The sequence below is a fragment of the Physeter macrocephalus genome, chromosome 1 (genome assembly GCF_002837175.3).
Source record: "Physeter macrocephalus isolate SW-GA chromosome 1, ASM283717v5, whole genome shotgun sequence".
Lineage (NCBI taxonomy): Eukaryota > Metazoa > Chordata > Mammalia > Artiodactyla > Physeteridae > Physeter > Physeter macrocephalus.
The window spans coordinates 61,269,889-61,291,867 of record NC_041214.2 but is presented as its reverse complement, the minus strand read 5'-3'; the positions used below and the strand labels follow the sequence as shown (position 1 = coordinate 61,291,867).

The 21,979-nt window shown below is 35.3% G+C and overlaps 1 protein-coding gene across 4 annotated transcripts in view; it reads left to right on the top strand.

Moving 5' to 3' along the window:
• PDCD10 (programmed cell death 10) overlaps positions 1-21,979 on the top strand; it is a 72,199-nt gene that overhangs the window by 5,045 nt on the left and 45,175 nt on the right. For 3 of the 4 annotated variants that reach the window (XM_055083028.1, XM_055083053.1, XM_024124332.3), the window contains exons 2-3: positions 13,279-13,490; positions 20,873-20,926. In XM_055083028.1, coding sequence (XP_054939003.1) covers positions 13,395-13,490; positions 20,873-20,926 — 150 coding nt within the window. In that variant the 5' untranslated portion in view covers positions 13,279-13,394. Of the gene's footprint in view, positions 1-12,541; positions 12,661-13,278; positions 13,491-20,872; positions 20,927-21,979 lie in introns of those variants that run through there. The other variant, XM_055083072.1, reaches the window with a different exon arrangement.

Sequence of the window (21,979 nt, the reverse complement as noted above, 5' to 3'; positions counted from 1 at the left end):
AAAGAAAGAAAAGAGGATTTTTTATCAGCAAGCTTATGAATTATTGGGTAACAGCAGTGGAGCTTATTAAGTGGTAGTCACTACTGTTTACTTAGGCCAGTCCTTTGGAAATAAGTTTACCAGAAGTAAGTTAGATTGCATAATAATGATACTTTGATTCATTCATTTATCAAATATTTATTGAATATATATTATGTATAAAATTGCCTTAAATCTTCTTTGTACCAACCCTATGATGTAGAGGCACTATTATCCCCAGGGTAAATGAGAAAACTAAAGTACAGGGAGGTTAAGAAACTTCCCCGAGGTCACACAACCACATATTGCTTGGAATTAGGATTTGAATCCATGCTGGCCGAGTTAAGACACCATATTTTTAATCATGGCAGTACAATGATATTAGTGATTGAGCGCCATTGGAGGGCAGTTAGAGTTGCAATTACAGAAAAGTTGTATCTTAGATGCTAAGGTCAATGTGGCAGGCAAAAATTACTTATCTTCAAGCTTACTCTAAAAAAAAAACACTTAGGAAGTTACCACATTGGAAACTAACAGAGCATCAACACATTTTTCCTCTAGCATTGGAATAGAATTACTTTTCCTTTGAGTGCTGGGTCAGGTATTTAACTTGTTATTCAGAGATCATGTTGGAAAAGAAATATGTACATTATAATACATAATCACAGTGTGATTATGTGGAATCACAGTATGGTGAGCTGCTCATTGTGAGGGACAACTATGGCTGTCAGTCTGATGGGGTGGGCAGCAGATCCATGTCTTTATCTCTTTCATTCTGGGGCTTATATGCGTGGAATGGAATTGTGATCACCCACCTATTTCAATAGTTTTCTTTTTCGTTGTTTTCTTCAAAAAAAAATTGTTCAGCATGCTCATTGAATTTGCATAGAAAAGTGTATATATAGTATGACACAGGTATGCTCCCTGGAATTATGTGAAGTGGCAGCTTAACATGTATTTCTTTATTGTCTCTCTTCCCTGCAAGACTGCACACCCTCAAGGGCATGGACTATATCTGGCTTTTCATCATCACATCTCTAACACTGCTGCTGACGTAGACTGACTATATAGAGTACTGAGCTAGGTACTAGAAAATAGAGAACGGAATAAAACTTCTCTACAGTGTTTATAATTTGGTGGATAGTAGGGGATGGAAAGACCGCCATATGGACATTTAGCCATTCTGATATATTAAGTACTTGTACATGCATCAATTCATTTGATAATTTTGGGTCAGAGCTGATAGGAGGGGGGAAAATGATAGTTTCTCTAAGTTACCTTCTGGTCCCTGGCACTGAAACATGCCTTCCTGCTTTATTCAACCATCCTGTCTTCAGGATTAACTGGAACTCCAGTGGAGTTTGGAGTTCAGGAAGGACAAAATCCTAAGATGTTACACATCTGCTGCCTTCTTAGACTAGGTTGCTGCAACCAAAGGCATTTGAGAATGGTAAATGAGTCAGACATGGCCTCCAGACTTCAACTGCTCCCTAAAACAGTTCACGTTGTTGCAAGGCTTTCTAATTTAATTACAAAGCATTTTGAATATGGTCTTTTATTCAGAAGTAGATACTTGTGGATGCCTTTATCGGTAATAAAATTGGCATTTTGGGAGTATTTTCAAAACTTGAGAGATTTCTGAGGTCCTACCTTAATTTTGGTGTGCTTCCTTGAAAAATGAATTACAGTTTTGCAAGTGAAGGTCAGGTGGAATTGTACGTATGGTATAAGCAGGTACCATTCTATCTCCCTTATTTCTTCTTGTGTCTAATAGAATTTTTATTTGAGATCAGTTGAGAGCTAAGGGTGAGGTTAAAGTTCATCATCATGATAGAATCTTGTCCTTATTAGCATCTACTATTAAACAAATGAGTCAGAGTCCATTTATCATCTGAGGCTAATAATTTTATCAACGTTTAAGTGCTTTGTGGCAGTGTTGTGGTGCAAAGAAATTTGATAAGGAAATACACATTGCATACTGTAGAGAACCTTAAGCAGTCAGGAGTCATTAAGTAAGATAGTAGGTATCTAAGATACCTATGTAAGTGTTACAGAGCAGGTAAGCCTGACCCATGTGGTACAGTCTTCTTACATTGTACTTCCAAGCATAGAGAACATAGGGACAGTATGAGAGCTTGAGTTTAATTGAATTTCTAAGGGGTTTTAAAGGAAAGCTTTAGCATTATATTAGAGAAATTAAAACATCACAAATACTAATAAAAGAAAATGCAAAGATGTACCTCAATTAAATGCTAAATGACTGTTCAGTTAGGCATTATTTAATTCATGAACCACTAGATTAAGAACTTTATGGGCATAAGTGAACACATTCAAGGAAACAGATTTGTTTCCTGCCTTCCAACAAATGTTTTCATTTAAATTTTGTTCAGACCAGAATTTAACAAAAATTTAGGCATTCGAATAGGAAAAAAAATCGAGGATTGTCACAACCAAAGAGACGTGTATCCTCTTCCCTGAACCTGTTGTGCAGAAATATCTTAGAAGCCAGTTGTTGCTATTTTTGTTGTCCCCATTTCCCATCAGCTAATTCAGAGGTAGCAAGCCTTTTGATTCTATTATCTTTTGGTTTTCCTGTATAGATTATCCCCCTTTATGGATTATCTTGAGAAAATCTTTGATCACATCTTGATTTCACTCTGCTACTGAGCCTACTTCTGGGCCACAGCTTTCTTTATTAAATTGCTCTATGTACATTAAGAGAATAAAAAGTAATTTTAACACAGGCTTGCATTTGATGATCACATTCTTTTAAGGATTCCTAAACTATGTAATTTGCTTTGGATGATATATGTAACTTTTTTGGGTGGCCCAAGTAATTTATATATGCCTCCATTTTGGCAAGTGGGGGAGAAAAGGTTTTAAAAATATGCTATGTAAGTGGCCTTTATGACATTGTGATATCAGTATTAGGCTATCCTTGTGTGTGCTATGCAGGGACAAGACTAGGGTGAGGCAGGAAGGGTCTAGGGTACAAAATTTAAGAAGGCGCTCACTCTCTGTCAGGCAGGTAAGAGCTTAATTTTGTGCTCTAGGCATCTGGTTTGCCTCACCCTAGTTCCAGTCCTGATAACATGTCAGGTTCATAGACTCTTGGATAAAACATTAATAACTAATAATATGAATTGAATATTTATTGTATATCAGACAGTGTAATGAGTACATGCATTTTGTACTCTTAATCCTGTGAGGTGAGTACCTCAATCGTTATTTCCAGTAATTTCTCATTGAGTTTAGAGATTAAATAACAAATGATATCACCCACCTGAGCAAAATTCAAACTTAGACCTTTGTTTCAAATCTAAGCACTTACCTACTGCTCTGTACTGTCCATCTGTAGAAAAGCCTGATTACTTCTTGTCCGTTTTATGATTTCTGTATTAAGAAACTACTCCCCCAAACATGGAAGTTCTTACACTGACATGATGCAGGTAACTTTTAAAGTGAGTGAGTCAGAGGTCTCAGCAGCAGCAAATGGAAGATCCACAAACTTGTGCTGCTGAGTACCCTAGGGCAACCTTGAATCAGAGCCACATATCCACTGGCTTCCATCCCCAAACACTCTGCGTGGAGTCTGGGGGTCTTGGCTCTCAGCTGCGGGACCAGTGGAGGACACAAAGAGCAGGGCGGGTGAGCCTAGAAGTAGATCAGTTTGGCAGACTAAGATGTCCTGTACAATAGGTTATAGTAGCTCAATTGCTTATTTGTTTAAAATATCTGTGACTAGTTTCTTAATGTGAATTTCTGGGGACTTTTATTTCTAAATTGTGGAATTTGGAGATTGGACTAGATAATATATGGTAATGTATACTAATGGCTGTTATTGCTTTAAAATTTTAGAGTCTTAACGTCTAGGTTTCTTAAATGCATGAGCATGTGACAACAGTACAGATAAATTTACTGGTGAGAAATTGGGATCTGGAACTATCTGAATTATGGAAAAAATCTGGGTCCGGATATCTTTTGCCAGTCCTTATCCTTACTATTCTGACCACTCACCTTTGTTCTTACGATGCTTTGTTCATAATGCTTGTGTAGTGATTGTCCCTAGAGCAGTGATTCTCAAGTTGTGGAGAGAGGTGTTTAAGGGCTCCTGTGAGAGGAAGGGCTGGTAAACCATAGTTATTACTTAATACCTGTATTGAATGAATGAACAGTTGAGTGTGTTTTATCTCACATTTAGGATTTGATAAAAGAATGTATTTGAAAAACAAAACAGTTCTGCTGTTCTAAGGTTTACAATCACTTATCTTCCCCCATTTATCTGGTTTTCAAGAGTCCTTGACTCCCCTGGCTAGATGGTTGATTGTACAGAGGACCTGACCTCTAGAAAGAGATCTTGTCATCCTAGATTAAAATGTACTTAATCATAGTAGCTAATATTAAATAATTACTGTGTTCCATGTACTGTTCTAAACACTTTATCTGTAATAACTTGTTGAATCTTCACAACCTTAAGAGATAGATACTATTGTTATTCTCATTTCATAGATGAGAAAACTGTAGCACAGAGAAGTTAGATAACTTGCCCCAGGTCACAGAACTAGTAAGTAGTAGATCCAGGATTGATTCCAAGCGAGTCTGGTTCTAGAATCACTATGCTTGACCTCACTAATGACAGTGCTGTTAATGTTGACTAAGTATAGTAGGCTCCCCCTTTTTCTGGCTATAGGTTCCAAGACCCCTAGTGGATGCCAGAAACCTCAGATAGTACCATCCCCTCTATATACTGTTTTTTCCTATACATACATATGTGTGGTAAAGTATAATTTATAAATTAGCAAGATATTTTATTTTTAAGATTTTTTTGATGTGGACCATTTTTAAAGTCTTTATTGAATTTGTTACAATATTGCTTCTGTTTTATGTTTTTGGTTTTTTGGCTACAAGGCATGTGGGATCTTAGCTCCCCGACCAGGGGTCGAACCTGCACCCCCTGCATTGGAAGGCGAAGTCTTAACCACTGGGCCCCCAGGGAAGTCCCAGCAAGAGATTAACAACAATAACTAGTAATAAAATAGAGCAGTTATAACAACGCACTGTAATAAAGTTATGTGAATGTGGTCTCTCTCAAAATATCTTATTGTACTATACTTACCCTTGTGATGCAAGGTGATAAAATGCCTGAGTGATAAGATGAAGCGAAGTGAATGATATAGGCATTATGATGTAGTGTTAGACTACTGTTGACCTTCTGATGATACGTCAGGAGGAGGATCATCAAGCATGATGATGTCAATTGTTGCATATTGGGAGCAGACAATATCTATGGTTGGGGGTCTCAGGCTGGAGGGTGTGAGATTACGTCATGCTGCTCAGAATGGCGAGCAATTTAAAACTTATGAATTGTTTCTGGAAATTTCCATTTAATATTTTTGGACCGCAGTTGACCTCAAGTAAGTGAAACTGGATTGGGGGGCTGGGCACTGTGTAATTCAAACAGCCCTATTACTATTTTCCTTTAGGTAACATTGTGAACTTTGAAGTCTTTCTTAGAACCTTAACCCTCACTTAACCCTCTATAGAAAAATAAACAGTAGGTTTTAAATGACTGATTTATAAGTATATGTTTAGAACCAGATCTGCTTAATAGTTAAGGAATACTAGTCTGTGAAAGCTATATGGAGTTTAACAAAGAATGATAAAGTAAATGGAGTTAAATTGCTAAATTTTACATTTAGGAATTTTTCCTTCGTGGGTCATTGTGTGCTAATTTGCTAGTGTTACCTATTTTCAAGAACATCTTAATTTTCAGATGTTGTTTTAGTTAGAACCTCTTATTTCTTAATAACTCAGTAAATGCTTGTTTGGTCAGTCATGTTTACAGAGATATTAGAGATTATATCTTTTTGATCTTGTTTTTTTTTTTTTTTTTTTTTTTTAAAAAAAAAAAAACAGTTGGTGGTATCCGATTCCTGGAAATTGTGGTATAACAGAGGAGGTGCCTTTACAAATCTGACTGAGGTCAGATCTTCCAGTGAAGTGATAATTCTTTGTAGAATGTATACTTTCTTTAAATAGTTCCTTAAAAGTGCAAAAATACAGTGCTTAGTAACTTAGTAAATTAAAGTGATTTAATATAGAGGCTTTATGGTTTGATTTAGAAATTACATCATCTTTCAGTCTAATTATATCACTTTCAAGTATACAGCCCAGTTTTGGTCCATCTTAAAAAACTAAAGCATAGATAGGTCAAGTGACTTGCTCAGAGACAAGATGGTTTATAATGACAGGATTTGAGCCCATGTTTTCAGATCATTCTTACACTCCTTTCACATATCTCTGCACAAATTGTGCATTTATTATTTTGGAGAAGCCTAGAAAAAGTTGATACATATAAACAAATACAGTGGCAAAATGTAATATATTACACTAAAGTCTTTATTGAATTTGTTACAATATTGCTTCTGTTTTATGTTTTTGGTTTTTTAGCTACAAGGCATGTGGGATCTTAGCTCCCCGACCAGGGGTCGAACCTGCACCCCCTGCATTGGAAGGCGAAGTCTTAACCACTGGGCCCCCAGGGAAGTCCCAGCAAGAGATTAACAACAATAACTAGTAATAAAATAGAGCAGTTATAACAACGCACTGTAATAAAGTTATGTGAATGTGGTCTCTCTCAAAATATCTTATTGTACTATACTTACCCTTGTGATGCAAGGTGATAAAATGCCTGAGTGATAAGATGAAGCGAAGTGAATGATATAGGCATTATGATGTAGTGTTAGACTACTGTTGACCTTCTGATGATACGTCAGGAGGAGGATCATCAAGCATGATGATGTCAATTGTTGCATATTGGGAGCAGACAATATCTATGGTTGGGGGTCTCAGGCTGGAGGGTGTGAGATTACGTCATGCTGCTCAGAATGGCGAGCAATTTAAAACTTATGAATTGTTTCTGGAAATTTCCATTTAATATTTTTGGACCGCAGTTGACCTCAAGTAAGTGAAACTGGATTGGGGGGCTGGGCACTGTGTAATTCAAACAGCCCTATTACTATTTTCCTTTAGGTAACATTGTGAACTTTGAAGTCTTTCTTAGAACCTTAACCCTCACTTAACCCTCTATAGAAAAATAAACAGTAGGTTTTAAATGACTGATTTATAAGTATATGTTTAGAACCAGATCTGCTTAATAGTTAAGGAATACTAGTCTGTGAAAGCTATATGGAGTTTAACAAAGAATGATAAAGTAAATGGAGTTAAATTGCTAAATTTTACATTTAGGAATTTTTCCTTCGTGGGTCATTGTGTGCTAATTTGCTAGTGTTACCTATTTTCAAGAACATCTTAATTTTCAGATGTTGTTTTAGTTAGAACCTCTTATTTCTTAATAACTCAGTAAATGCTTGTTTGGTCAGTCATGTTTACAGAGATATTAGAGATTATATCTTTTTGATCTTGTTTTTTTTTTTTTTTTTTTTTAAAAAAAAAAAAAAACGGTGGTATCCGATTCCTGGAAATTGTGGTATAACAGAGGAGGTGCCTTTACAAATCTGACTGAGGTCAGATCTTCCAGTGAAGTGATAATTCTTTGTAGAATGTATACTTTCTTTAAATAGTTCCTTAAAAGTGCAAAAATACAGTGCTTAGTAACTTAGTAAATTAAAGTGATTTAATATAGAGGCTTTATGGTTTGATTTAGAAATTACATCATCTTTCAGTCTAATTATATCACTTTCAAGTATACAGCCCAGTTTTGGTCCATCTTAAAAAACTAAAGCATAGATAGGTCAAGTGACTTGCTCAGAGACAAGATGGTTTATAATGACAGGATTTGAGCCCATGTTTTCAGATCATTCTTACACTCCTTTCACATATCTCTGCACAAATTGTGCATTTATTATTTTGGAGAAGCCTAGAAAAAGTTGATACATATAAACAAATACAGTGGCAAAATGTAATATATTACACCTACCATTAAGAAGAGATTGTTCCTAGAGGTCCCTAAATATAGGCAAAATTCTATCAATACTAAGCTGACAGCAGTGCATGTTCAGGGAGGCTGAGTTCCACGTTACCTTATTCAAGAAGAAAACTGTAGAATGGAGGACTTTGAATTATAGAAAATATAATTTGCAGAGGAAGGACAGAGATGTAGATGTATCCTGAAAGTTCAAGCTCATTTTGGTCTAAGTAGGATCTCTTACTTACCCTGTTCCTCTGCCTGCCTTTTTCCTAGCTTCCTTCTCTAAACCTTTTGTCTCTTGTTTGGAAGTGGCTACAATATTTTGGCATGAGAAGGCCCTAAAAGGTAGGTTGTGATATCAGATGCCCACCTTTCCGGCTATGTGAATTGGCCAGACTGATCTATACCCACTATGGAATAAATTCAGTTTCTGGGTGTGATTCGTGATGCCGGATGTTTAAGAGAAAGCAAGGAGTTGTCAGTTATTTGAAACCCTGAATCAACCAGCTATTGAAGAGGATCTCCTTATTGGAATTCGTGAATTTTTTTAAGATCTGATGAGATCTTTTTCTTTTTAAAAAATTTCCCATGAGATTACTTTGGAACCTTTAGGAGATACCAGTAATAAAATTTTATTATCACTGAATTTTAGAGTACCATGGCCTTTAAGATGATATAATTTTTACCCCCTTTCTGTTTCTGATGAGGAAACAAGGTCAGTGATTAAGTGAAACTTCTACAAAGTCAGGACCCAAAACCCCTGTCTCAGGTACTGAGTCAAACTTAATTTTACCTATGTCTCAAGACTGGCCTTAGCAGCTCTTTTTTCTGACTCTAGCCACTGTTCTTTCCATAACAGTGATTTCCAGCCGGTTCTGTTCACAAGAATCATCTAGGTTGGCTGTTAAAATACAGCTTCCTTGACCCTTTCTTGGAGATTCTGACTGAGTAGTCTTGGGGATTTGTGTTTTCAGGCCCTGAAGTGATCGTGATGCCTTAGGTCATCCAACATTTGGAAACCGCACAACTCTTCCACTCTTTCTCATAGAAAAAGTTTTGCTTTCTGCTAAAAGTTGGGTGATTTTTAGGATCTTTCTTATGTGTAAAGCAAGGTTAACCAATGTTGGAAATGCTTGCACTTAGAGAATTTTGTGAACTATTAAATTATACACCAGTTATGTCCCTAGGATCACATCCTGGTAGCCTTAATAAAATTGAGACCTTAGAATTTATACTCTCTTTTATTTTCTTTGGTTTTATTTGGTTTTCATGTAAATTTCTGTTGGAATTCTGGTTTTATTTGCAGTTATCTGATGCTTCTATTCTCTTACTTACTAAACTAGGAAGAGCTTGGGATAGCCAAAAGAAGTGAAAACTGGTAAATGTAACTGAGTCCAGACTTTGTTAATAAAATTATTTAGATTTCTGTGTCTGTTTTTGTTTTGCTAGGCTTGATATTTGAAAAGTATTAGCAAGACTGATTCAACTTATAAATTGCCCATCTCTTATCTCATTGATTTATTCGTTCAACAAACATAAAGTGTCTACTATGTACCTGCTATGCTGACTGTAATGGCTGTTGGAAAAAAGAACTACACTTGTAAACTGCAACATGAACTCATGGGTTCTGTTTACTGCTAGAATAAACAAACTTCTTTTAGCTAAATATTATGGACAGTTTGGAGAGCCAACAAAAATAAATAACACTTCCCCTCTTTAGGGAGGGAAATTAAAGGGATTATAAGAATTTAGTACCATGTAAGGGGGCTAAGTACTAGATTTCACTATAGAGAAAAACAAGACAAATAGACCTGCCTACAAATATTTTTTAAGTGTAGAATTTACTTAAGAAGCTTCTGTTTCTCCCCAAGAACTGCATACATCAATACCAAGAACTTCCCTTTGTTCACTCATTTTATTCGTGAGTAAATAGCTTTGGCTCTGTTGTGCCCAGATGGAGTAAAGTGAGGCTGTTTCAGGAAGTGCTGATTCTGAGCCTTAAGATACACCCAAGTATAGTTCTTTAAATGAACAGACTCCTGTGGGTTGGTTGGGTAGTGCAGGGCAGAAACTCCTAAGACTGAATTTGGCATTGGAGTGGCTTGGAGTAATTGGCAGGTTGTCCATTAAACCGTTTCAAATGAAGAAGCATGTAGACGGAATGACAGCATATTTTAACTTGAAGCTGAATTAAAATTGGCAGAACAACTTAATATTTAAAAAGCCTTATTGGAATTGTTGATTTTTAATCTCATGTAAACACTAATGAAACTGTGTTTGGCCCCAGCTTGTGAATGTGTGTTCTGAAAAGGACAGATGTAAATTGGTTCTTTGGAACATTTTCCCATAGGAACAATATTTGAAAAGGTGGGGCTTCCCTGGTGGCGCAGTGGTTGAGAGTCTGCCTGCCAATGCAGGGGACACGGGTTCGTGCCCCGGTCCGGGAAGATCCCACATGCCGCGGAGCGGCTGGGCCCGTGAGCCATGGCCGCTGAGCCTGCGCGTCCGGAGCCTGTGCTCCGCAACAGGAGAGGCCACAACAGTGAGAGGCCCGCGTACCACAAAAAAAAAAAAAAAAAAAGGTGGTTAAGTGTGGAGTGGGCCAGCCACCTATGTAGCCCATAATGTTGCTATAATATTATCTTTTTGATGACAGATAGTAGCTGATAGTCCTGTAAAGTTAAAGAGGCAAGAAATAAATATATATATATTTATATGTATAAAAATAAATATATATATACAGAGGGAGAGACAGTTGACTTAAATCATAAATATTTTAAGTGAAAATTTTCTGACATGGTACAATACTACTTATTACACAAAATTTTTTTTTAAAAATTCATTGCCGGTATTTTAAAAAGTGAAAATTAAGTGAGCAGGTTTAGTGGGATAGATTATTTATATGTATAAAAATATATATATACAGAGGGAGAGACAGTTGACTTAAATCATAAATATTTTAAGTGAAAATTTTCTGACATGGTACAATACTACTTATTACACAAAATTTTTTTTTAAAAATTCATTGCCGGTATTTTAAAAAGTGAAAATTAAGTGAGCAGGTTTAGTGGGATAGATAGGTGGGTATCAGCAGGAATTCAGAAAGTGACTCTAGCCACTTTACTAATCCCTTCAACTCTGTCTGCCTTTATGCAGGGATAGGCATGTGTTCAAAAGAGTGAAAGACAAAAGTGACCCCATTGAGTATACTTCAGTGTTTTACCTCCTTTAATATTTCACTTCCTTTTTACTGAGATCCTTGAAAACTTAGACTCCTCTCTCACCAGCTCACCACCTCACCACCTCAGCCCCTGTAGTATGCCAGTGACCTCTCCCAGTATGCAAGTGACAGTACTCTTTGAGTGTTACTCTTGACCTCATCAAGGAATCATATTAAAATTTTTTTTAAGTATTGTCCATATTCAAGAGCATCTAAAACTTTTGACCACCTTCTCTGAAACACCTGGTTTTTGTGATGCTGGTCCTCTCATCCAGTTCTCCCATAGTAGGATAGCATTCTGTGTGGTTTTCACAAGTGTTCATTTTCTTTCTTTCCTTCCATAGTATAAGCTCCCTGAGGTCTTGTCTTGTTCACTGCTCTGTTTAGTACCAGGCCTAATATTGTGTAGCTAGTCAGTAAATATTTATTAAATAAACAAAAGATTTTTTTTTTCTGTCATCCAGTGAATTAGCTCTTCAAGTTCTGTTGTTGGCCCTGTACTGCTATTTTTCACTTTCTTTTTTCATAGATACTGATGCTTTTTATTTACTACTTATACTGTACATCCAGTATCCATCATTTTCATTTTGACAGCACTTCAGCCCCTCTTCTTTATTCCAAGTTTATTATGAAAAGGTATTCACAGTTAATTTTTAAGTGGAAAAGCAGATTACCAAATGGCTTATTAAGTAATCAAATAGGAGCAGCAGGGCCAGAATTGATATTTATCTGCTTGCCCTTGCTTATTATTCAGGTCCTATTGATCTAGATACACTAGATTTCTTAAGTTTTCCTTGCCTTCAACTTCTGTTCCTCCATTCTTTCCTTAATGTTATGACCAAAGCAGTCTACTTAAGTTCCAATTGTCTCATTAGGTAATGATTTTCTCTTGTCCTATAGAATAAAATTTAGGAATTGGCCTTTTCTTCCTTTTATTTATTTATTATTTATTTAATTATTTGGTTCTGTGAAGTCAGGGAGCAGATTTAAGCTCAGAAACAGGAAAGACTTTCCATGTTTAGAACTACCAGAAATAAGGCTGAACTGTTTTTGTAGGTGTTGAGTTCCCCTTCACTGGTAGGGATATATGGGAGAATAGTACGCAGTTCTCAAACGGGACAGGTTATTGGAAGTTGTTAAAGCTATGAGTACTGGCCTTTGTAGCTTTCAAACTGCTTAGGTCTTCCACAGTCTGGCTCAGATAATGTTTTAATGATTAAGACCACATCTTTTTCATCCCCCATTGTATCTTGCATGTAGTAAGTGCTAAAAATATATTTATTCAGTGAATGAATAACTTCTGGGCATTTTCCTGGGTAGATGAGGTTCTGGGTTTTCACTTCATACTTTATTTTCTGGTTTGGGAGTGTCAGATCTGGCTTCAGAGCACAGGGATCAAGCCACAGGCCTCTGCATGTGTGATCTTGGCAAGTATTTATCATCTCTGAGTCTGCATTTTCATCTGTAAAATTAGAGTGACAGTTACTCTAAGGTAAGTTATTAGCACTAAATGCATGTGAAATATGTTTTATAATCTGAAAATGCTTTATAAATGGTAGAAATTATTCAAAATTAATGGCTTTTTGTTTAACATATATATTATATATCATTTAATATATAGGTATGTTACTACTGTTACTCTTTCACTTTATAATCAGGCTCATATTTCAGCCTAGCAAAGGAATTAAATACAGTTGCTTTCTCTTAAAACGCAACACATTTCTTCAACTCCTCAAAGCAAAATTTCTCTTATATTGTTGAATTCTCGATATTTTATTTCCAAACTACCAGTGTCTGTGGATTTTTCTTCTTAGTCTCTGTGTCAGATTTGGGCAAAGATTCAAAAAATGCCACTGGCAAAATTAAATTAATATTAAGTGAATTATTTAATTAATAAATTAGGTCAGTTTTTTTCCCAAATAGATCACATTTGGTGGAATTTAAAATTTTGCCTTAAATCTTTGATGCTTGCTATGTTTTGGTTGCTTTTTAGGTGACAAAAATCAGTGAACAATTAGCAAAAGAATTTTAATGAAAATGTTAAACACCTTAAGTTTTTATTGTTAATTCTAGCGTAGTAAATCTCTGTTCTTTCTTCCCCTTTAACCAGGTCAGCATATGTTTTGTGCCCTGTTCTTTTATCACAAAAAAAGAGAAGAAAGGCTGCAGTGAATGAAGATTCCTCTGCATTTTAGCACTGCTTTTTCTACTGTAGTTGGCTTTTGAATGAGGATGACAATGGAAGAGATGAAGAATGAAGCTGAGACCACTTCCATGGTTTCTATGCCCCTCTATGCAGTCATGTATCCTGTGTTTAATGAGGTAAGTGGGTAAACATTGCTTCATATGATCTCTGCAGTTCCTTAATGCTTGCTTCATTTATTCATTCGTTTGTTCCTTCATATAATAAGTACTTACATAAATGGACTCCATCTGTGTGTTAGGCATTGTGCCAGGCCTGGACATAAAACATCGAGGGAAAAACCCTGATTTCTTTTGCTCCTCCTCTGGAGGTTTCACTATAGTGGGAGAGAGAGACATTGAACAAAAGAATACAAGTAATTACATAAATGAAAAATTATGGTAAGTGCTAGGAAGTTTTGTTTTTTTTTTTTTTTTAGGTGTGTTAAATAAAATAGCAGGTGGGACCTATTTTAGGGGCCAGGACAGACCTCACTGGAAAAAGAGACATATATGCTAACATCTGAAAGAGATAAATAAGGGTTAGTGTTGAAGAGTTGGGGATTAGCACATTTTAGGCAGCCAGAAGAACAGGCACAAAAATATCCTAATGAGTTATAGTCAGTAGCAACAAACATAATTTTACTGATAAATGGAAGATACCATTCTTCGTATCTAGAGAAGATATAGTTGCTTTTTTATTTGAGGAATTTTCCAGGACTTAATAATACCAGTACATTTTAGGTTTTTCTTTTAAGTTTATATGCTAAGGTGTGTAGAGAATTTTAGAACTGGAAGTTCCCTAGAGATAATTACTCCCCTCCTTTTAATGGTGAACTGATATCCTGATATGTGAAATTATTTTGCTTTAAAGTTTATTTCTTTACATAAAAAATTCTGGAGGTAAGTGGTCCAAGAGTAGTAGTATTATGAGTCAGTATCGTCAGAAACTCAGGTTCATATCTTCTGTTTCATCATCCTAGTGCTTGCCTTCCATTATCAAGGTCACTTCAGTATGTAGGATGGCCGCTGCTATTTTGTCTTAAGTTGTTGTCTAGAAGGGGTAAAAAGTGGAGCAGGGGGTGGGGAGTTTTTTCCAGCTGATTCAGCTTCCTTAAAGTAACCTTTTTGAAAGTCCTACATAAGACTTCCATTTACATCTCATTGGCAAGAATTTAGATTTATGACCACACCTAGCTGGGTGGTTAGGAAATTTAGAAGTTTACTAAAGAGGAAGCAAGGAGGAGGCATCTTTTGAAAACCTGTCCCTGTTATCCTGCTACCGTGGTAGCATTGGAGGCACTCTTTTAGGGCTGGTTATATCCGTCTCTAGCAGCTGTAGCCAACGCTCCAGTAATTCTGCCATTTTGTTCTAACACTTTACCCAGTCATTGCAAGACTACAGTTATTGTTGGAAGCAAGTGCTTCAGTGCTGTTCACTGAATATAATGCCAACTGTTTATTTGTCAAGTACTCAGCAAGGGTCTGGAGATATGGAGAAGAAAAAGTTGGCATACTTCTTCCCAAGAGTTGTAGGGAACACATAAGCAAATACATTATTAACTGTTTAATTATTCTTGTACCAGGTATGAGGTAAGGAGAGGGTCACTGAAGGGTAGGTGAGTAACCTATCTTGACATTTAGTGTTTGAACTTCTCATGTTCTTCAAGAACCATCATGACAGTTCCACCCCAAGGTGCTCCCTCTTTTCATGTCTATATAGCTAACTCTGTAGGCTATTGGATCAAGTTGTTTGGGGGCATTTTCTATATTTATCTGGTATTTTGAGTCTTTATTGGAAGGGAGGGCAATTTACATTGCAGAACTTCAATTTGATCCTCTGGTTAATGAGGGAGGAATGAGAAAAGCTTTTTTCCTAACAATTTGAGTGACCTTTTCTTATATATGGTAAAATGATTTTATTTGAATCTTGACTTTAGAAAACTGTTATTAAAGATGTGGGATTCTGGTAAAATGAACTGTTGGGATTAATACTGGTATACCTCTTATAATTGATTCATGTGTACGAAAAATTAATTTGAAAGAAAAAGAAATGGCTATGAAGGGACTAGTAAATCTCTTCCAGAAATCTGAGATCTGAAAACATACATGGGTTAATGGGTCCAGAATTAGAACATGTTGCCAAATGATTTATAGTTGCTTCAAGAACTAATTGTTAGAAGTGAAATTTGAAAATGAAATGGCTGGATGAGGCCGACTGAGAGATACTATGTTAAATTGTCAGGATCTAATTCTCACATTGAATTTACTGATCTAACGTCATGGTATCAAGCTTTTTTCTTTGTTTTTTTTTTTAAATACTAGCATTGTTCTCTGACATTCCAGTGTATTAATGTACCATCTTAAATAAGATACCTAATCAGTTAAACAATATTTAACTATAGTTCAAACATGGATTTTTCTATAAATAGTCATGGGGAAATTAGAGTTTAGTTTGGCTCTGTTTTTCTCTGCTTTGCAGATTTAAAGATGAAATGGATGTCAAATTAATTTTACAGAAAAAAGCACCACAGTAGGGGTAAAGTTTTACTCTGAAGCTAAATTGATTCACTCAGTTTTATCCACAGTGTATTGTGAGAGTTAAAAAGCTTGCATTCTCACCTTAACATTACATTCATAATAGTAACAATGGTAGCCCAGAAGTCACTTTGCAGAACAGATTTTTAGGTAGTAGGACATCCTTACACCTGGGGAAATTTTAGTACTGTTACTGCAGCTCACAGGGGAAAGTTATTTATGGCATTCTGGGACCTAGATGCTTGCTAAACTTAATGAAGCTATGCCAGCACAGCTGAGGAGTAAGCTTCTCGTTTAATCAGCTGCTGCAGAGTTCAGAGTCCAAGTATATTGCGTGTGTTGTAAATGTACTGTGAAATAGGTCTCCTGGTTGCATGATGGAATAATGAGTTTATAGAAACCTCATGCCAAATCTTAGATCAGGTTTTTATGTACTGTATTATCTTTTGTTGATTCTTTGTATATGGAGGAGGAAAGATATATGGTTCAGTTCTTCATTCCAGGAAAAGACATATCATGTATCTTCTTTTCCTATGAATTTAAAGGAACGTTCTAAGGTGAAATATAATTATAAATATAATTTTTCCTATTGAAAAAATCAAACCTCAAATTTTGAGCATAGTAAATACACTTCTCCACAATGAAGGCATGGGTTTCACCTGCAATCCCACCATCGAGAAGCAATCATAGTTAATATTTTGCATTGCATTTGATTTACTCCTCTGCCACTTACTATGCTATATAATCTTGTCTTAGTTTCCTAATCTGCAAAATGAGGATAAACAATATTTTACTTAATACTCACAACTCTGGGAAATAAATGAGTTGATGTTTTGTAGTGCCTAGAATAATACTAGCCATCTACTATTAGTAGTAAGTATTAGCTATTAAGGAGTCTTCCACATAATTTTCTGACAGAATTGGGATCATACCCTAGAGTTTTGCGCATTCATAGGCAATGTTTTAGTGGAATATTTTTATACTAGTTAGATGGCTCTGGTTACCTTTTTGCCAGACAACTTGGTAACGCCAGGAACTTATTCTTTTAGAACCAGTTACTGGACTTAATATCAATCTGTACAAAACAGATGATTGCATTTTGCCTTCTCTGTGGACTCATAAAATTTAATGGGTGGCCTCTTGATTCCATCTACTTCTGTTTTTCTTCTGGCTTTTTTTTTTTTTTTTTTTTTCCTTTTTTTGACCTAACTCACCTCATTATCATTTGAATCACAAGAGGTGTATGTGGAGCTTTTATTCTTTTTATTCTTGGCTCAGCTTAACTCTTTTTAAAGAATATGATCAATAATCTTCGTGGAGGTGGTGGGGAGGGTGGGAAGAAGGGTAAGGGATATCAGTATGTGGAAAATATACCTAATTTTGAGGAAGCAAGATTTATAGACAACTTGGAACCAAATAATCTAATTATTTTGACCTAAAAAAAACAAAACAAAACAAAAAAACTTCTGAAAGATTTTATGCAAAACTGTTTAAAACTTGAGCAACCAAAGGGTTAAGTGGATATATTTTTTATAATTACGGGTTTAAGAAACCAGCTTGATACTAGAAAATAAAGTATAGGAATGAACTGATATTTCTGGAGGGAGCAATATAATAAATGAGCTCTTTGTGGAATTAAAATTAGTTACAAGCTTTTAAAATATTTTTATTAATGACCCAGAAAGTTAAATTTGACAAGTTTGCAATTAGTTAATAGTTAAGTGCTCTCAAAATCTATGAAGAGTCAGTTGCAGGAGGAGTTCACACAACTGAGAGTAGGTAGAACGTGAGGTTGGGGTGAGACCTTAATGTTGGGCTCACCCAGTCTGTCATTTCCCTCCAGTTGCACTTCCCTCTCTTTAGGTGAGGGGAAGTGTTATGCACCCTTTTCTCTCACCCTGATTCTCTCTCTCTTTTTTTTTTTTTTAAACTCTTTTTACTTGTGATGTAGACGTTCTACATGGCAGAGACCCAGGAGTGCCTCTCCATGTCCCAGTATCCATTATCATACGTCCCCTCCTTCTTTGGACTTAAAACATGGTGTATGCACTATCAGGTACCACTGAAAAATGATTGCATTGGCTCTTTAAACATACCCTAGTCAAAGACCGTTATCCCAAAAGTTAGAAAAATGCTGGACCCATTAGTAAAAGTATTGGAAACAAAGTGGATATTATTGTCTGTTCCAAACTGACATAACATCATTACACTCCCTTGTGTTACCCTGAAGAAACACTAAGGAAGATGATTTTAAGGGACCACATTCTTCAAGGACCAGTTCAGATCTCATCTTCGTACTTTCCTTTGTACTTTAGCTGACAGTGATCCCATCAGTTTCCATGTAGCTACTTACTTAAATCAATCTTCTGGGGTTCCAGGACTATAGTCTATTTCTTTGTATCTCTCACACTGACTTTTCTCACATGGTAGAAACTCAGGACTTTTTTGTTCTTAAGTAGCTGAAGAGAGTCAGTAATAGGTTAGACTCCAGTCCAGAAAGGATGAGTATGGGGAGGCAGGATAGCATTAGTGGCTTGTGTATGGGTTTTGGAACCAGACAGATCTGGTGTGAATCCTGTCTCTGTACTTACTAGCTGTTTTATGTTGGGTAAAATTATGCAAACTGAGTTTCTTCCTCTGTAAAATGGAGATGTTGGTAGCTAGTTATAGATTTATTATGAGGATTAGAGATACTCTCTATAAAAATACTCTGTATAATAGTCCATAATATGTGCTTAGTAAATGGTAGCTGTTATTAGTATATTACCAGAACCTGATATTGTCATGAAAGGTACAGGTAAGATGAACATGATTTTATTATGAAATCATCTATCACATGTAAGAGGCCTAAAATAGAAGCACTTTTTAATAGGGCATGTATAAACATATCTTGCTACCTGAGTATTACAGGCTGAAATTATAAATAGATTCAAGAACAATTTAGATAAATTTATGGATGAAAGATTAAGTTTCATTCAGAATATTTTTTGAATGTATGTATGTGCCTCTGTGCCTGGTACTTCCTGGGCAGTGTTGATATCATATGAGTAATAAAGCCTGGTGGGTTAATTGCAAGATGTGTGGGTAAATAATGTATCCCCAAATGACTCCTAGCAGAGTTCTGGTCAGGTGCTTCACAGCTCACAGATTTGATTCAGTACATTAAGTCTGACCTTTCTGTCTTTCCTAAGGTATATATATATGTAAACTTAATCTAGAAATCTAGAGATGTAGATGTCTGTCTTGACCAGTTTTATAGTTCTTCACTGACTTTTGGGGCCTCTTTTACTTCCCTTGACCATTTCACATACCAGTCAGGGCAGTACAGAATGAGTTAATAATGCCAATACTTGAAGGCATACATCTGACTCAGACCTTTGACTTGTCAGAAGAGGTCAGAGGGTGGTGTAACCCGAACAAGGAAATGGGCTCCTATCTGGGAGGAAACATTCATCGTGCTGTCGGCCCCTGCCTCCCTTGCACAACATGAACTTGAGATCAGAAGAGCTGTATTGTTATTTTACTATTCATTGGGATTTATTGTGATTTAATGAATTTGGTTGAAGAAGAAAATTTTAACTTTGGGAAATATACCTTCATTAATTAATATACCTACCTTATTTAGTTGCTTATTTGCTGTTTTTGCCTACCTGGGTCCCCTTGTGTCTTTCCTTTGACCTACCAGGGCAATGTTAGATTTTACAGGATTTGTAGAAGCCAAGTTAAATACTAAATTAAATGGCCCATTGTTTATTTTTGGAGATAAATTATTTATCTTGGCAGATTTTGTTGTTTTTGCCTTTTGCTTAAGGTGATAACTCGTAAGGAGATAAGGTTCTTGGCATTTCTGTCTTGTTTAGAAAATAAATTGATTTAAACTGTTGGAGATTCATTAGGGGGGTGTGTGTGTGTGTATGTCATTTATAAAGGAAAACATTTTCATTGCCTTAAGGAATTGAAAGGAATATTTATTGTATGATGTGATATATAATCATAAGATTTTTGTAGAAATATTCTACTTGCATAAAAATCTACGAAGGTTACATTGTTTTTGAACATTTAATATTGTCCCAAATAAAAAATATTTATGTTGAGTTAACTGGCCTAATTCTTAGGGACTAAGGAAATCTGATTTTAACTGAAGCTAGTTATTTTAAGCCTGGCAGTTAACTTCAAAAAATTGAGTTTTTTAATGAAATCGCATGCCTTCTTCAGCTCACTGAAAAGCAACTTATATAGTATCTAATAAGGACATTTATCTTTCAGAATTGTAAGCCTTACACATTCGATATAAGAATTAAAAGCATTTGAACTTTTGACTCATGATTTTTAGGTAACCATTTTTTAATCCGGGTTAAAAAAAAATAGAGGACAGATAAAAGCATCTCTGAAATCCAGGTGATCTGCAGTCTTCAATTTAAGTGTCAGACCTTTTATCAGTGCTATTTGCTAATTAATAAAAAAGATTAATCTCAGTTTAATGCCTGACTGAGGGGATTGAAAAGCAATTTTAAAAGAGTAAGGTAGTAAATACAAAGAATCTTAAGTAATAGATGTTTTCTTTGTTTTGGTCATTTTATAGTCAGTATACACATAATTTGCCATGTATTTGCAACAGAGCACTGAGAGTTAATCTTGAACCCTCCCTGTTTTCAGAAATTTAAGTGAATATGTTTATTCTTTCTATAGGGACTTAATGTTATTTTGTATTCTGTGCTTATGTTAAAATAAATCTATCTTTAAGGTAGAGTATTTTTTTAAAAGGAATAAATTAAGAGACTGATATACATGCCTTAATTTTTCATGATTTTAATGAAAATTTTAGATTGCCTGTCTATTTGAAGAATTATGGTGATTTAGAATCATTAGCAAGTATTTTTGTTAATCGATGAACATATCGATGTGATTACTACAGAATGAGATATCAGAAATGTGCTTTTTCCAAGAAAATCGATGTTAATAATGATTTAAAATTTTTATTGCAGCTAGAACGAGTAAATCTGTCTGCAGCTCAGACACTGAGAGCAGCTTTCATTAAGGTGAGATACAGATAATTTATTATGATGATTAAAAAGTATGTTATATATAAATCTAAATACCATGTGATAATTGCCAGTTTATTTCTTTATTTTTTTTTAGTGAAAACCTGTTTTGTTTTTTAGTGAAAACCTTTTCAGTCATCTTGTGCTTGTTTTAGTGTACTCTTTAAAGCTTAAAACACTTCTAAAGAGTGAGCTGGAACAGGCGCTGTTTCCTTAGCTTTCAGCTTTTGTCACTTTGTGCTTTTGAAACTGACTTCTTCAGAGTGTTCTCTGTTTAGCTTTAGAGTATATTTTAAAATTCTGTTTTATTTGACTTATTAAAACTTTTATAAAGTTATAACTCAAAGATTTTCTTCATATTGTTTACCTATAGAACATAAGTATAAAACAGTATTTTTGAGTGGGAAAATAAGACCTCTGTGTATGTCAGATTAAGGATATTTTGAGAATATACAGCTGAGTCACTCGAATGAATTTTTTCATTGTCTCTAGACCTGAGATGTTCAATTGATAATCATTAGCTATGTGTTGCTGTTGAGTACTTAAAATATGGTGAGTTCAAATTAAGTTGGACTCCAAGTATAAAATACACACCAGATTTTGAAGGTGAATACCAAAAAAAGAATGTATACAACTTAGTAATAAGTGTATTATGTTGATTACATGTTGAAATGGTAATATTTTGGATGTACTCTTAAAATAACTTCACATGTTTTTTCTTTTTACTTTTTAATGTGGCTACTAGAAAATTTAAAGTTACATAGGCTCCTCTTTGTTTCTTGCATTATATTTATTGGACAACCGTACTCTACATATTGGGTACAGTCTTTCATATAAAACTTAATCCATCCCATCCTAAATACATATCAAGATACCCAAAGTCTTAATTTTCATTTACTTTTTGTGTGTTTGCTCCCATCAATAGCTAAAACAACTTCTATTTCAAGGAAGGTATTTTAATGTTTAAATCAAGAAAAAGTGTATAATTGAGTCTCATTGGAGTTGAAACTATAAATCCATCCAGCTTGATTTCTTTTTATGGCAAAGATT